Here is a 17,353-nt window from a genome sequence, read left to right on the forward strand (position 1 = left end):
CTCTGCAAGGCTATCATCTGTCCTTTCTCCAAAACCTGCAAATTTTCTCTCTTCAATTATCCAATTCCCTTTGTAAGCTGTGATTGAAGTTGCCTCCACTGCCCTCTCAGGCACATTCCAGATCTTAACCAAAAGAGGAAATGCTGGAAAATCTCAGCAGAAATTTGCTGCCAGACCTGCTGAGACTTTCCAGCATTTTCTCCTTTGGTTTCAGATTCCAGTATCTGCAGTAATTTGCCTTTATCCAGATCTTAACCATTGCTGTATAAAATAATTTTCCTCATATCGCCATTCCTTCTTTTGCTGATCACCTTTTGATGACCTTTGATTCTCAATTCTTCTCCCTGCGGGAACAGTTTCTCCCCATATACTCTGTGTAGAGTCCGCTGAAATATCGTCACAATTTTCTCTTCTCAAAGGATAACAACCCCAGCTTCTCCAAGCTGTTCACATAATTGAAAACTCTGATCCCTGGAAACTTTGTCTATATTCTCTCTAAAGCCTTCACATCTTTCCTAAAATGCCGTGCCAGAATTGGACACAATACTGCAGATGGGGATGCACCAGAGTTTTATACAGGATAATGACTTCCTTCCGAACCATTCTATCTCCCATAATAGTGAGGTGAACATGCTGTGAATAAGATGGGGGAGAAGTCACTGCCGTGATTTAGAAAGCAATAAATCTCCCACAATAACTGGACCGAAAAATATATAAAATAATGCGAGAAGTTCCACATGTTGAAGTGGAGGGGGAAGAGTCTGAAAAACAACATTCCCAGCAGCAGAGGGTAATATCACAAGAACACAAGAAACAGGAACATGAGAAGGCCATTCAGTCCCTCTGCTATTCAATAAGATCATGACTGATCTGGTTATGGTCTCCACTCCACTTTCCTGTCTGCCCCTCCCACCCCCACCACCCTTGATCCCTTTCCAATCAAAGATCTAACTCAGCCTTGAATATATCCAGTCACCCAGTCTGCAAAGTTCTCTGGAGAAGAGAATTCCACAAACTGACAACCCCCAGTTAAAAATATTTTCTTCAGCCCCGTCTTAAACAGGAGCCCCTGTTATATTAATTTCTCCAACTTGTTAAACTTGATGTTCAGACTCTTTCTTCACTACCTCAAGACATGGAATGTCTCCCATTGTTTGTCTCGTCTTCCTGTTTGTGTTTGTTATGGGAAATATGTTGTTTTCTCGATCTCATCACAGATTTCTCCCTTGTTCACTGCCTGTTTCATAGAATCCTAAAGTGCAGGAGGCCAATCAGCCCATTGGATCTGCACCGACAACAATCCCACCCAGGCCCTATCCTCTTAACCCCACATATTTACCTTGCTAATCCCCCTGACACTAAGGGGCAATTTAGCATCGCTAGTCAATCTAACCTGCACATCTTTGGAGTGTGGGAGGAAGCTGGAGCACCCAGAGGAAGCCAACACAGACATGGGGAGAATGTGCAAACTCCTCACTCAAGACCAGAACTGAACCCGGGTCCCCAACGCTGTGAGGCAGCAGTGCTAACCACTGTGCCACCCTACGTTTGTCTAGTTTTTGTGACAAATTGATCAGAGTGATTACTTGGAAGGCATATCCTGCCTTCAGCACATGTGCAAACTCCAGGGCTAAACCACCCATGAGTCAGTTTGACTCAGTTTGAGTCAGGGCAGCACGGTAGCAGTGGTTAGCATGGCTACCTCACAGGGCCAGGGACCCGGATTCAATTCCAGCCTCAGGTGACTGTGGGTTTCCTCCGGGCGCTCCAGTTTCCTCCCACAGTCCAAATATGTGCAGGTTAAGTGGATTGGCCATGTAAAACTGCTCCTTCGTGTCCCAAGATATGTAGGTTAGAGGTATTGGGCGGCACGGTAGCACAGTGGTTAGCACTGCTGCTTCACAGCTCCAGGGTCCCGGGTTCGATTCCCGGCTCGGGTCACTGTCTGTGTGGAGTTTGCACATTCTCCTCGTGTTTGCGTGGGTTTCCTCCGGGTGCTCCGGTTTCCTCCCACAGTCCAAAGATGTGCGGGTTAGGTTGATTGGCCAGGTTAAAAATTGCCCCTTAGAGTCCTGGGATGCATAGGTTAGAGGGATTAGCGGGTAAATATGTGGGGTAGGGCCTGGGTGGGATTGTGGTCGGTGCAGACTCGATGGGCCGAATGGCCTCCTTCTGCACTGTAGGGTTTCTATTAGTGAGGTAAATGCATGGAATTACAGGGGTCAGGTGAAGTGTAGACCTGGGTAAGATGCTGTCAGAAAGTGGGCACAGATCTGATGGGCCGAATGGCTTCCTTCTGCACTGTAGGGATTCTATGATTCTATAATTCTATGTCAGCTGTGTTCCTTTAAATCTATCAATAAAATACACTCAATACAAATCATACTGGTTTGGTCTCCTTCTGAATCCTTAAAACTGGCCTTGCCTCACTAAGCTTGCTGCTGAAGTTTGGAAAAATACAATATTCAGTTCAGCTCACAGGAGGGTCCTTCTGTTACAAGCCAGACCGTGCAAGCATAAGAACATAACATAAGAAATAGGAGCAGGAGTAGGCCATCTAGCCCCTCGAGCCTGCCCTGCCATTCAATAAGATCATGGCTGATCTGATAGTGGTTCAGTTCCACTTACCTGCCTGCTCCCCATAACCCTTAATTCCCTTATTGATCAGAAATCTATCTACCTGCGACTTAAACATATTTAACGAGGTAACCTCCACTGCTTCAATGGGCAGAGAATTCCAGAGATTCACTACCCTCTGAAAGAAGAAGTTCCTCCTCACCTCTGTCCTAAACTGACTCTCCCTTATTTTGAGGCTGTGTCCTCTAGTTCTTGTTTCCTTTCTAAGTGGAAAGAATCTGTCTAGCCCCTTCATTATCTTGTATGTCTCTCCCCTCAACCTTTTAAACTCCAACGAGTACAGGCCCAATCTACTCAATCTCTCCTCATAAGCTAACCCCCTCATCTCCGGTATCAACCTGGTGAACCTTCTCTGTACTCCCTCCCAATACATCCTTCCGCAAATAAGGGGACCAAAATTGCACACAGTACTCCAGTTGCGGCCTCACCAGTACCTTGTACAATTGCAGCAAGACCTCCCTGCTTTTATACTCCATCCCCTTCGCGATAAAGGCCAACATTCCATTGGCCTTCTTGATCACCTGCTGCACCTGCAAACTAAGTTTTTGCGATTCATGCACAAGGATCCCCAGGTCCCTCTGCACAGTAGCATGTTGTAATTTTTCACCATTTAAATAATAGTCCATTTTACTATTATTCCTTCCAAAGTGGATAACCTCACACTTGTCAACATTATACTCCATCTGCCAGATCCTCGCCCACTCACTTAGCCTCGCCCACTCACTTAGCCTGTCAAGCATGTCATTAGATACTTGGCAGTAAGAGCACATGTCTGAAACCAAGTCATGGTGCCTACTGACCAGAGTAACCAGCACAACTGAGAATATTTAATGTGCACCCACAATTTGAAATAGTATTTCTTCAATGTGTTACCACCTGGCGGATCAGTACATAGTCTGATCCACTTTTAGCCCACTTCACCATGGCAACTGTTTGGAATGAGAAGAGTGCTAACGGTGCCAGCAAAATGGGAAAACCGTGCACGGTGGTTTAACTAATCTATAAATGCTGAAGGAGTGAGCCCAGTCCACCTGGAAACTTAGGCATTGATGTATGTAATCGTTTTAATGATACAATATATCCCACAGAGAATGTGAACATGTAGTTACATTAGTAATTGCTATATAATTAGGGATTGCTATGATTAGGTAACAACTCCATTATTATTTAACTGTGTGACTAGCAGGACATCAAGAGGCTAACTAGATAGACCTGGTCTTTTTTTGTATTTTGTGCTCCTATTAGTTTATAATCATAAAATCCCTACAGTGCAGAAAGAGGCCATCCAGTCCATCGAGTCAGTATCGACTCTCTGAAAGAGCATCCCACCCAGGCCGTCCTCTCTGCCCCATTCCCGTAACCCTGTGCACTTACCATGGCTAATCCACCTAACCTGCACATCTTTGGACTGTGGGAGGAAACTGGAGTACATGGAGGAAACCCACACAGACATAGGGAGAACATGCAAACTCCACACAGACAGACACAGTCATTTAACCTGTTCAAAGCCAGGACCATGGTGCTGTGAGGCAGCAGTGCCAACCACTGTGCCACCATTTCTTTGTCTAGAGGTTAGCTCTAATTTAAAGACAGTCCCCCCAAGTCCTGGATTCTTCCAGCAGTTTGCCTGCACTAACTTTATTAAACCTTTCATTATTTTAACGATTAGTCAACCCTCAACCTTCTAAATCCAAAAGAACACGAGACAAGTTCATGCAGTCTGCCCTCATATAGGAGCATGTGGATAATCTTTAGTTTGGGTATGGGCATAAAACTGCCCATTGTGGGACAGGAGGAGGCCATTATTTGGTTCGCCGTGCCTGCACCAGCTCTCCGAATGAGCAATTCACTCAATACCATTCCGCCTGCCTTTTCCCTCGACCCATGCATGCTCTTCCTGTTCAGAAAACAATCTCATTCTCTTTTCAATGCTTCAGTTAAACCTGCCTCCACCACACACGGGCGGCGCATTTGAAACCCTAACAACTGACTGCCTGGAAAAAAATTTCCTCACAACAATTTTGTTTCTTTTACTAATTATTTGAAATCGTGCCCTCTTGCTCTTGATCATTTCACGAATGGGAACAATTTCATCTTATCTGCTTTGTCCAGACCCCTCATGATTTTGAATACCCCAATCAAATCTCCTCTCAACCTTCTTTCCCCCAAGGAAAACAGTCCTAACTTCTCCAATCTATTTTCATAACCGAAGTCCCTCATCCCTGGATCCATTCTCTTGAATCTTTGCATCAAGGACACCTGAGCACTTCACTGTACTGCAAGCCCACGGATAACCTCACAATGCTCCATTTCTCCAGCTTCCACCCTAAACACCTTAAAGAAGCCATTCCCTACAGACAAGCCCTCCGTATACACAGGATCTGCTCAGATGAGGAGGATCGCAATCTTACTGCCAATCCCTACAGATGCTGAAAGACATCCTCGTAAGACAGGATGTGGCACTCAACTCATCGATCGACAGTTCCGACGTGCCACAGTGAAAAACCGCACAGACTTCCTCAGAAGACAAACACGGGACACGGCGGACAGAGTACCCTTCGTCGCCCAGCGGAAAAACTACGACATCTTCTCCGGAGCCTTCAGCGTGTCATCGATGAAGACGAACATCTTGCCAAGGCCATCCCCACACCTCCACTACTTGCGTTCAAACAACCGTGCAACCTCAAACAGACCATTGTACGCAGCAAAACGACCCAGCCTTCTAGGAGAACAGTGACCATGACACCATACAACCCTGCCACAGCAACCTCTGCAATGATCCGTGTTGGATCATTGACACGGATGCCATCATCTCACGTGAGAACACCATCCACCAGGTACACGGTACATACTCTTGTGACTCAGCCAACATTGTCTACCTGATACGCTGCAGGAAAGGATGTCCCGTGGCATGGTACATTGGCGAGACCATGCAGACGCTATGACAATGGATGAATGGACGCTGCTCAACAGTCACCAGGCAGGAGTGTTCCCTTCCTGTCGGAGAATTCTTCAGCAGTCAAGGGCATTTAGCCTCTGATCTTCAGGTAAGTGTTCTCCAGGGCGGCCTTCATGACACACGACAATGCAGAATCGCTGAGCAGAGACTGGTAGCCAAGTTCCGCACACGAGGACGGCCTCTACCGGGATCTTGGGTTCATGTCACACTATCTGTAACCCCCACGACTTGCCTGGGTTTGCAACTAACTGTCCTGTCTGGAGACAATACACATCTCTTTAACCTGTGCTTAACCCTCCCTCCATTCACATTGTCTACATCTGTAAAGACTTGATTACCTGTTAAAACTCGCATTCTAACCATTATCTTGTAATTGAGTTTGTGGCTATAAATGCCCCGTTTGTGATGAACTCCTTACTTAGCTGATGAAGGGGCAACACTCCGAAAGCTCGTGCTACCAAATAGACCTGTTGGACTTTAACTTGGTGTTGTGAGACTACTTACTATTGAATCTTTCTGGCATTCTCTCCAATGCCTCCACATCCTTCCTAAGGTGTGGCCTCCAGAATTGGACGCAAAACTCCAGTTGATGCTTAGAAAAGTTCAGCATAAGAACATAAGAACTAGGAGCAGGAGTAGGCCATCTGGCCCCTCGAGCCTGCTCTGCCATTCAATAAGATCATGGCTGATCTTTTTGTGGACTCAGCTCCACTTACCCGCCCACTCACCATAACCCTTAATTCCTTTATCGTTCAAAAATTTATCTATCCTTGCCTTAAAAACATTCAATGAGGTAGCCTCAACTGCTTCACTGGGCAGGGAATTCCACAGATTCACAACCCTTTGTGTGAAGAGGTTCCTCCTCAACTCAGTCCTAAATCTGCTCCCCCTTATTTTGAGGCCATGCCCCCTAGTTCTAGCTTCACCCGCCAGTGGAAACAACTTCCCTGCTTCTATCTTATCTATTCCCTTCATAATTTTATATGTTTCTAGAAGATCTCCCCTCATTCTTCTGAATTCCAATGAGTATAGCCCCAGTCTACTCAGTCTCTCCTCATAAGCCAATCCTCTCAACTCCGGAATCAACCTAGTGAATCTCCTCTGCACCCCCTCCAGTGCCAGTATATCCTTTCTCAAGTAAGGAAATCAAAACTGTACACAGTACTCCAGATGTGGCCTCAGCAGCACCTTATACAGCTGCAACATAACCTCGCTGTTTTTAAAATCCATCCCTCTAGCAATGAAGGACAAAATTCAATTTGCCTTCTTAATTACATGCTGCACCTGCAAACCAACTCCTTGAGATTCCTGCACAAGGACACCCAGGTCCCTCTGCAAAGCAGCATGCTGCAATTTTTTACCATTTAAATAATAGTCCATTTTGCTGTTATTCCTACCAAAATGGATGACCTCACATTTACCAGTATTGTACTCCATCTGCCAGACCCTCGCCCACTCACTTAGATTATCTATACCCCTTTGCAGACTTTCAGTGTCCTCTGCGCACTTTGCTCTTCCACCCATCTTAATGTCATTTGCGAATTTTGACACACTACACTTGGTCCCCAACTCGTAAACAATTGCAGTCCCAACACTGATCCCTGAGGCACACCACTAGTCACTGATCGCCAACCAGAAAAACACCCATTTACCCCCACTCTTTGCTTTCTGTTAGTTAACCAATCCTCTATCCATGCTAATACATGTGCACTGTAACACTGCACCTTTATCTTATGTAGCAGTCTTTGGTGTGGCACCTTGTCAAATGCCTTCTGGAAATACACCACATCCACAGGTTTCCCATTGTCCACTGCATATGTAATGTTCTCAAAGAATTCCACCAAATTAGTCAAATATGACCTGCTCTTCATGAACCCATGCTGCGTCTTCCCAATGGGACAATTTATATCCAGATGTCTCGCTATTTCTTCCTTGATGATAGATTCAAGTATTTTCCCTGCTACAGAAGTTAAGCTAACCAGCCTATAGTTACCTGCCTTTTGTCTACCTCCTTTTTTAAACAGTGGCGTCACATTTGCTGTTTTCCAATCTGCCGGAACCACCCCAAAGTCCAGCGAATTTTGGTAAATTACCACTAGTGCATTTGCTACTTCTCCCGCCATCTCTTTTAGTACCCTGGGATGCATTCCATCAAGACCAGGAGACTTGTTTACCTTTAGCCCCATTAACTTGCCCAACACTACCTCTTTCGTGATAACAATAGTTTCTAGGTCCTCACCTGCCATAGCCTTCCTGCCATCAATTTTTGGCATGTTATTTGTGTCTTCCACTGTGAAGACCGACACAAAATATCTGTTCAATGCCTCAGCCATTTTCTCATTTCCAGTTATTACATCCCCCTTCTCGTCCTGTAAAGGACCAATGTTTACTTTAGCCAGTCTTTTTCGTTTTATATATTTGTAGAAACTTTTGCTATTTGTTTTTATATTCTGCGCTAGTTTACTCTCATAATCCATCTTACTTTTCTTTATAGCTTTTTTCGTGGCTTTCTGCTGATCTTTAAAGATTTCCCATCCTCTCCACTAATCTTTGCCACTTTGTATGCATTTTCTTTCAGTTTGATACCCTCCTTTATTTCCTTAGATATCCATGGTGGATTATCTCTTTTTCTGCAGTCCTTCCTTATCACTGGTATATACTTTTGCTGAGCACTGTGAAAGGTCGCTCTGAAGGTCCTCCACTGTTCCTCAATTGTCCCACCGTAAAGTTTTTGCTCCCAGTCTACCTTAGCCAACTCCTCCCTCATCCCTTTATAGTCTCCTTTGTTTAAGCACAAGACACTGGTATTGGATTTTACCTTCTCACACTCCATCTGTATTTTAAATTCAACCATACTGTGATCGCTTCTTCCAAGAGGATCCCTAACTGCAAGATCATTAATTATTCCCGTCTCATTACACAGGACCAGATCTAGGATAGCTTGCTCCCTTGTCGATTCCATTACATACTGTTCAAGGAAGCTATCGCGGGTAGATTCTATGAACTCCTCCTCAAGGCTGCCTTGACCGACCTGCTTTGACCAATTGATATGTAGATTAAAATCCCCCATGATAATTGCTGTACCATTTTTACATACATCAGTTATTTCTTTGTTTATTTCTCGCCCCACCATGATGTCATTATTTGGTGGCCTATAGACTTCGCCTATCAGTGACTTTTTCTCCTTACTATTTCTAATTTCCACCCAAAGGGATTCAACCTTTTTTTCCATAGAACCTATATCATCTCTCACTACCGCCCTGATATCATCCTTAAATATCAGAGCTACACCACCTCCCTTACCTGCCTGTCTGTCCCGCCCAACAGTTTGATACCGTTGGATATTCAACTCCCAGTCGTAACCATCCTGCAACCATGTCTCTGAAATGGCAACCAAATCATACTCGTTTGCATTGATTTGTGCTGTCAACTCATTTATCTTGTTTCAAATGCTACGAGCATTCAGATAAAGTGCCCTTGTGCTAGTTTTTGTACCTTCTTTTTGAATTCTAACACTTCCATTAATAACATCTCCTGCGTTTTCCTTCCTTTTAACTTTTTTCCTGATTTTTGATGTAGTTGGAACCTTTTCCCCACATTTTGTCCTTGCTCCCTCCTTCTCGGACTACTTACATAGATTCCCATCCTCCTGGCATATTAGTTTAAACCCTCCCCAACCGCTCTAGCAAACACTCCCCCCTAAGATATCAGTCCTCCTTGGACATACCAAGGACCACACATACCATGTTAATACGATTGCTCTCATCAATTGTCTTGTTACCTCATCAAAAACTGCTATGAATTGGCCCTTTGTTGGACACACAGCTGCAATTTAGCCTATTATAACACCCCTCAAATCTCCCTGCTACAGATATCAATGCACCAGAGAACCCAGTGTCTGCGTGGGTTTCCTCCGGGTGCTCCGGTTTCCTCCCACAGTCCAAAGATGTGCGGGTTGGATTGATTGGCCAAGCTAAATTGCTCCTGAGGCAAGGTAAATAAGTGGGGTTACGGGTATAGGGTTTTGGTGGGATTGTTATTGGCATAGGCTCGATGGGCCGAATCGCCTCCTTCTGCATTGTAGGAATTCTAACCAGGCAAGGGGCACCCTGTAAAATGGATGGCAGATTGTTAATTGCCAGTTTTCTTCCTATGTCCATAAAGAAAATTACCCCTCTAAGTCTTACATACCTTGAGGAATGCCAATACGTGATCCACTAGCAACTAGGGGATTTTCACAGTAACTTCATTGTAGTGTTAATGTAAGTCTACCTGTGACACTAATAAATAAACTTTAAAATTCATTTATCAGTGTTCATCTGGTTACAAAGGTTACCAATATTAAGTGATTACTATATCACTTAATAGTCAGATCCCAATCCACAGTTCCATTAAATGCAGTCATCCACACCAAAGATCCAAAATGCGCCTCGGTTAATGAAGTAGCCTTATGTAATGTAACCTACCTTTTTCCCCTCAGCTTTCCATTCTTCTCACACAAGCAATTTCAAGCAGAAGATATTTTTAAGGAAAACATCAGTCCATGTCAGAACATGGGCACATGGTTAAAAATCTGTATGATTATAAAACCCACTCAAATTCTATAGAGCCATACAGAGATTATCAGAGTATTCACAAGGAATGCCCAGGAAGAGCCAAGCACATTACAGCTCAGAATTAATACTGTGCTCAGCATGGAGAGTAGCTGGGCCACAATATAGGCCCCAGAGCTGGGCACGTGCAAAAGTGACCAGAAAACTAGAAACACTGCAAATTGAGAGTTCAATCAAGCAAGACATCACATCAGGAGGGAAATCTAGCAAATTTGAGGCTCATCCACATTTGCATCTAAATCAAGACACACAGAACAATAGAAAAGTTACAGCACCAAAGGAGGCCATTCAGTCCATCTTCTCCATATCAGCACAAGGACACCCAGGTGCCCTTTCTAATTCCACCTTCCTGTACCAGAACCATTGCCCTGTAGCATATAGCACTTAAGGTGCAGATCCAGGTACTTTTAAAAATAGTTTAGGGTCTCTGCCTCCAGCACCAACTCAGGCAGCGAATTCCAGGCACACACAAGATGGAAGGGAAGAGTAAACTCTACAAACTCTAAAAACAAATGCCACACAAAAACTAGTCTAGATTACAGGAGAATTTACAATTTAAAAATCAACATGCTGTAAATATATTCATTATAAACAAACTTTACATTTTAAGGAATTTTTACTCACCTACGGTATCACAGGGCACATCTTTATGCACACAGAAATCAGTCCTGCAAATAAAGGGGAAGAGAGATAACTTTCTGCAGGTAAATCTTCCACACATCCCTGACATACTAAACAACTGAGCAGCTTTGATCCATAATGAATACCAAAGAACAAAGAAAAGTACAGCACAGGAACAGGCCCTTCGGCCCTCCAAGTCTGCGCCAATCATGATGCCTGCCAAAGCTAAAACCGAATGCATTTACGGAGTCCGTATCCTTCTATTCCCATCCTATTCATGTAATTGTCTAGATGCTCCTTAAATGCTGCTATCGTAACCGCTCCCACCACCTCCCCGGGCAGCGTGTTCCAGACATTCACCACCCTCTGTTGCCTCGCACATCTCCTCTAAAGTTTTCCACACACATCTTAAACCTATGTCCCCTAGTACTTGGACTTTTCTACCCTAGGAAAGAGCATCTGACTATCCACTCTGTCCACGCCACTCATAATCTTATAGACCTCTATCAGGTCACCCCTCAACCTCCGTCGTTCCAGTGAGAACAAACCGAGTTTATCTAACCTCTCCACATAGCTAATACCCTCCACACCAGTGACCTATCCTTTTTTTTTATTTATTAGTCACAAGTAAGGCTTACATTAACACCGTAATGATGCCACTGTGAAATTCCCCTAGTCGCCACAGTCCAGTGCCTGTTCAGGTTAATGCACCTAATCGGAATGTGGGAGGAAACCGGAGCACCCGGAGGAAACCCAAGCAGACACGGGGAGAACATGCAAACTCCACACAGACAGTGACCCATGCCGGGAATCGAACATGGGTCCCTGGCACCTGGTAAACATCTTCTGTACCCTCTCCAAAGCATCCACATCCTTCTGGTAGTGTGGCAACCAGAATTGTACACAATATTCTAAATGAGGCCTAACTAAGGTTCTGTACAGCTGCAGCATGACCTGCCAATTTTTATACTCAATGCCCTGACCAATGAAGGCAAGCATGCCGTATCCCTTCTTGACTACCTTATCCACCTGCGTTGCCACTTTCAGTGATCGGTGGACATGTACGCCCAGATCTCTCTGCCTGTCAATACTCCTAAGGGTCCTACCATTTACTGTATAATTCCTACCTTCCAAAATGCATTACCTCACAATTGTCCGGATTAAACTCCATCTACCATTTCTCTGCCCAAGTCTCCAACCGGTCTATATCTTGCTGTATCCTCAATCCTCTTCACGATCTGCAACTCCACCAATTTTTGTCTCATCTGCGAACTTACTAATCAGACCAGCTACATTTTCCTCAAAATCATTTATATATACTACAAACAGCAAAGGTCCCAGAACTGATCCCTGTGGAACACCGCTAGTCGCAGCCTTCCATTCAGAAAAGCACCCCTCTACTGCTACCCTCTGTCTTCTATGGCCAAGCCAGTTCTGTATCCGTCTTGCCAGCTCTCCTCTGATCCTGTGTGACTTCATCTTTTGTACCAGTCTACCATAAGGTACCTTGTAAAGGCTTTACTGAAGTCCACGTATACAACATCCACTGGCTTTCCCTCATCTATCATCTTCGCCACTTCCTCAAAAAACGCGATCAAGTTAGTGAGGCACGACCTCCCCTTCACAAAACCATGCTGTTCATCATTAGTAAGTCCATTTGTTTCCAAATGTGAGTAAATCCTGTCCTTAAGAATCTTTTCCAATAATTTCCCTATCACTGACATAAGGCTCACCAGCCTATAATTTCCTGGATTATCCCTGTTGCCCTTCTTAAATAATGGAACAACATTGGCTATGCTCCAGTCCTCTGGAACTTCACCTGCAGCCAATGAGGATACAAAGATTTCTGCCAAGACCCCAGCAATTTTCGTCCTTGCCTCCCTCAGTATTTTGGAGTAGATCCCATCAGGCCCTGGGGATTTATCTACTTTAATGCTTTTTAAGACAGCCAGCACCACCTCCTTTTTGATATCGACATGACCCAGAATATCTGCACACCCTACCCTAGGCTCCTCATCCATCAAGTCCCTCTCTTTGGTAAATACTGAGGGAAAGTATTAATTTAGTATCTCTCACATTTCCTCTGGTTCCAAGTATAGATTCTCTCCACTATCCTTGAGTGAATCAACCCTTTCCCTGGCTACCCTCTTGCTCTTTACAGACGTATAAAATGCTTTAGAACTTTCCTTAATCCTGTTTGCCAAGGATTTTTCATGACCTTTTTAGCCCTCCTACCTCCTTCCTTAAGTTCCTTCCTACTTTCTTTGTATTCTTCAAGGGCTTCATCTGTTCTAAGTCATTTAGCCTTATGAATGCTTCCTCTTTTTTGACAAGTCTTATTATCCCTCGTTATCCAGGGTTCCTGATACTTGCCACAGTTGTCCTTCATCCTCACAGGTACATGCCAGTCCTGAATTCCAATCAACTGACATTTGAAAGACCCACATGTCGGATGTTGATTTACCCTTAAACTGCCTCCCCATTTACTATGCTTCTAAAAAGATGAATTGAAACCATATCGAAAACAGGTGATTTAGTTAACGTTAATCTCAGTGTTGTCACTCTGGGTGTCAGCAAGCTGTGTGGGCCCCTGTTGGATGGTGATGGGCAGTGCAGGAATTCCGCTAACTCTTGAAATGCCTATCGTCCTTCCTCTCTTTTTGGCTCCTGGTGATATAAACAAGTCAAACCCACCCTCCCAAATAACTGGAGGGATAAATAAACCTTTGAAAGCAGCTTTCAGTTACCCAGAGATGCATTGCAGAAGACAAGACTGAGGTGTGGAATTGAAAGGCATTGGGAAAAGCAACTTAGAATCTGCACTCCTCACCGTAACAGGCATCCCTCAAAAGTCTTACAACAACTTGCCTTTATACGACAACTTTAACGTAATGAAACAGCTGATAGAACATTGCAATAACCTCAGCAAGACAATGATTGCAAATGTCTCGCAAAGAATACAAACATGGGCTCAGACATGGAATGTTGTGTGGGTGTTTGTGGAATGAAGTGCAGGAGTGGGTGTTAGTAGATTCTACAATGGAATGCCAGCTCACGTCTCTGTCCTGCAAACTGCTAAGGATGAAATAGATGTCAAAAATTAAAATATAAAGCAAACATGAAGGATTCTTGAGACTAGAATTTTATATTGATTTAGTTGAATCTCTCAATAAGTTACCGACTCCAAACATCCACCAACTTTATTCAAACGTCTATGGGAGACAGATGGATCACTGGGAGTCATAGTAACAGTCATCTGCAGTGCGAGTGCCTCAGAGGTGAACTTACGCAAGTGTTCTCTTAAATTGGCCATAGGCTTTCTCTGGGTTTCCAGGAATTTGGGTTTAATGGTTCTGGAAATGGAGAATGCCAGGTCGAAACAGGTGTGACAAAGTAACTGGTCTTTTCATGTTCATACATTGGTCATTCGAAGCCTTACAATGCAAACTATAATAATATGGATTTAGCTGAAAAAGTGAGGAAGGGAAAGATTCCCAGTTCAAAAAGGAGTTATATTTTGAGTTTATATAAAAGGCATTCGACAAGGTACCACATAAAAGATAACTGCACAAGATAAAAGTTTGTGGTGTTGGGGGATGATAAAACAGCATGGTAGAGGATTGGCTAGCTAACAGGGAACAAAGAATCAGTATAAATAAGTCATTTTCAGGTTGGTAAACTGTAACTAGCCGAGTGCAGAAGGAGGCCATTCAGCCCATCGAGTCTGCACCAAATCTCTAAAAGAGCATCGTACTGTGAGGCAGCAATGCTAACCATTGTGCAACCATGTCACCATGTGTAGGTAAGCAAGTTGAGGAGGATACAAAGAGTCTGAAAGGGGATATAGATAGGTTAATTGAGTGGGCAAAAATTGGCAGATGGACCATAATGCGGGAAAATGTGATGGCCACTTTGATAGGAAAAAAACCCAGATTATTTAAAGAGAGACAGACTGCAAAATACTGCAGTACAGAGGGATCTGGGTGTCCTTGTACATGAAACAAAAAGTTATAGACAGCAGGTCCAGTAAGTCATGAGGAAGCATATGGAAAAAAACAACTGTGGATGGTGGAAATCGGAAACAAAGAAAAATGCTGGTCTGACAGCATCTGTGGAGACAGAAAAAGAGTGAATGTTTCCAATCAATATGACTCTTCCAAAGGGAGAGGGGTAATGAAGGGAGGTAGGTAATAAGTTTGTTATTGAATAAATGTTGGAGTTTGGGGGGGCAGGGGCTACCCCTTGGGTAGTGCCAGCCTGGTACACTGGCAATGCCAACTGCTCAGTGTCAAGGGGGTGTGCCAATGCTGCGTGCTCTACAAATGCGATTGGGAGCAGGAGCTGTGCACTCTGCAACCACGATCCGGGGTGGTGGTGTGGGGGGGCGGGGAAACGACACACTGTGTGCTCTGCATCTGGCAATCTTTTCTGCCTGCTGTACTTGCACACTTAGTTTCAGCGACTGATGCATGAGGACTCCAAGGTCTCATTGAGTATCAACCTCTCTCAATTTACACCAAGTAATAATCTGTCTTCCTATTATTGCTACCAAAGTGGATAACCTCACATTTATCCACGTTATGCTGCATCTGCCATGCACATGCCCACACACACAGCCTGTCCAAATCACACTGAAGCATCTCTGCATCCTCCTCTAGGTTTACCCTCCCACCCAACTTTCTATCATCTGCTAATTTGGAGATAACATATTCAGTTCCCTCTTCCAAATCATTAATATATAACGTGAACAGTTGGGGTCCTAGCACAGATCCCTGTGGAACCTCACTAGCCACTGACTGCTAATCAGAAAAAGACCCATTTATGCCAACTCTTTGCTTCCCATCTGCTAACCAGCTTTCTATCCATCTTAAGATATTACCTGCAATCCCATGTGATTTAACTTTACATCATAGTCTGTTATGTGAGACCTTGTCGAAAGCCTTCTGAAAGTCAAAATAAACCACATCCACTGGTTTTCCTGTCAACTCTACCAGTTACATCCCCAAAAAATTCCAATAGATTTGTGAAGCATGATTTCCCCTTTGTAAATCCATGCTGACTTTGTCTGATTACCATTGCCTTCCAAATGCCAAGTTATGAAATCCTTGATAGTGAACTCCAGCAACTTCCCCAGTACCGAAATTAGCCTCACTGGTCTATAGTTCCCTGTTTTCTGTCTATCTCCATTTTTGAATAGTGGCTCACATTAGCTACCCTCCAATCTGCAGGAACTATTCCAGAGTCCAAAGAATTTTGGAAAATAACCACCAATGGATTGACTACTTCCAGGGTCACTTCCTTAAGTATTCTGGGATGAAGATTATCAGGATCTAGAGATTTATCCACCCTCAATCCCATCAATTTCCCCAAAACTATTTCTCTACTAATGCTGATTTCCTTCAACTCCTCACTAAAACATGTTTTTCTCAGCACTTCTGGTACATTATTCATGTCTTACAGAAGAACTCTTGATTGTTTCCAGGTGCCTTCCTCTGTCTCTCCCTGGGTTGAAGCCTGTTTCAAGATGGATCTGAAACTACAGGTTAAGTTTTCCTGCTTTATTTTTAACAGAGAGCCAAAAGGGCCACTGTATCATGTGACCTGGACAAAATGCCAAGTCATCTTCCAAATAAGACAAGCGGTAATCTGAAGACTCCTTACCACCTGTAGTGTTCAAAAGGGGTTAAAATTCACATCTTCAGGGAAAGCCAGTGTCTGTTTGAGGACTCACTGAATAAGCCTCTTCATGATGTGGAGATGCTGATGTTGGACTGGGGTAAACACAGTAAGGAGTCTAACAACACCAGGTTAAAGTCCAACAGGTTTATTTGGTAGCAAATGCCACTAGCTTTTGGAGCGCTGCTCCTTCGTCAGGTGAGTGGGAGATCTGCTCATACACAGCATACACATGCTGTTGGACCTTAACCTGGTGTTGTTAGACTCCTTACCAAGTCTCTTCATGCCTGTGTATGTACGCTTGTAACCCACTCAGAGCCTTTGGAAAGACTGACACCCTGACAAGTCCTTTGACCTGAGCCAGCCATCTTAAAGATCAACATTGTTCCTTTTAAAAAGGCACAGTTTTTTTCTAAATCTGTTAAGTTCTTATTTCTGCGTAGCATGATACATTTTACACCCCACCTCTCTGGAAATCTCCACCTCAGTCCCTCATATTACCAGATCTTCTCCATTTTCAAAAGCCTCCAAAAAAACTAATTTTTACATTCCTTGAGCTCCATCCCCAAATCCCCTTTCCTGTTTTGCTCCTCAAGCCTCCCAACCCATTGTTTAGGGTGGTAAGTGCCTGGGATGCACTGCCAGAGAAGGTGGCAGATGCAGATACAATTGCAATGTTTAAGAGTCATCTTGACAGATACATGAGTAAGCAGGGAATAGAGGGACACAGACCGCATAGAGGCAACAGGTCTTTTTTAGAAAGGCATCATGTGACGGGGAAAGCTTGGTGGGCCAAAGAGCTTTTTCCTGTGCTGTACTATTCTTTGTTCTAGATGTCTTTCTGGAC

At 44.0% G+C, this 17,353-nt stretch overlaps 1 protein-coding gene across 2 annotated transcripts in view; it reads right to left on the bottom strand.

Moving 5' to 3' along the window:
• The window catches only part of adamts17 (ADAM metallopeptidase with thrombospondin type 1 motif, 17), a 524,080-nt gene that overhangs the window by 396,060 nt on the left and 110,667 nt on the right, over positions 1–17,353 (bottom strand). For both annotated transcript variants that reach the window (XM_078241579.1, XM_078241578.1), the window contains exon 7: positions 10,834–10,877. In XM_078241579.1, coding sequence (XP_078097705.1) covers positions 10,834–10,877 — 44 coding nt within the window. The remainder of the gene's footprint in view (positions 1–10,833; positions 10,878–17,353) is intronic.

The sequence above is a fragment of the Mustelus asterias genome, chromosome 24 (genome assembly GCF_964213995.1).
Source record: "Mustelus asterias chromosome 24, sMusAst1.hap1.1, whole genome shotgun sequence".
NCBI lineage: Eukaryota > Metazoa > Chordata > Chondrichthyes > Carcharhiniformes > Triakidae > Mustelus > Mustelus asterias.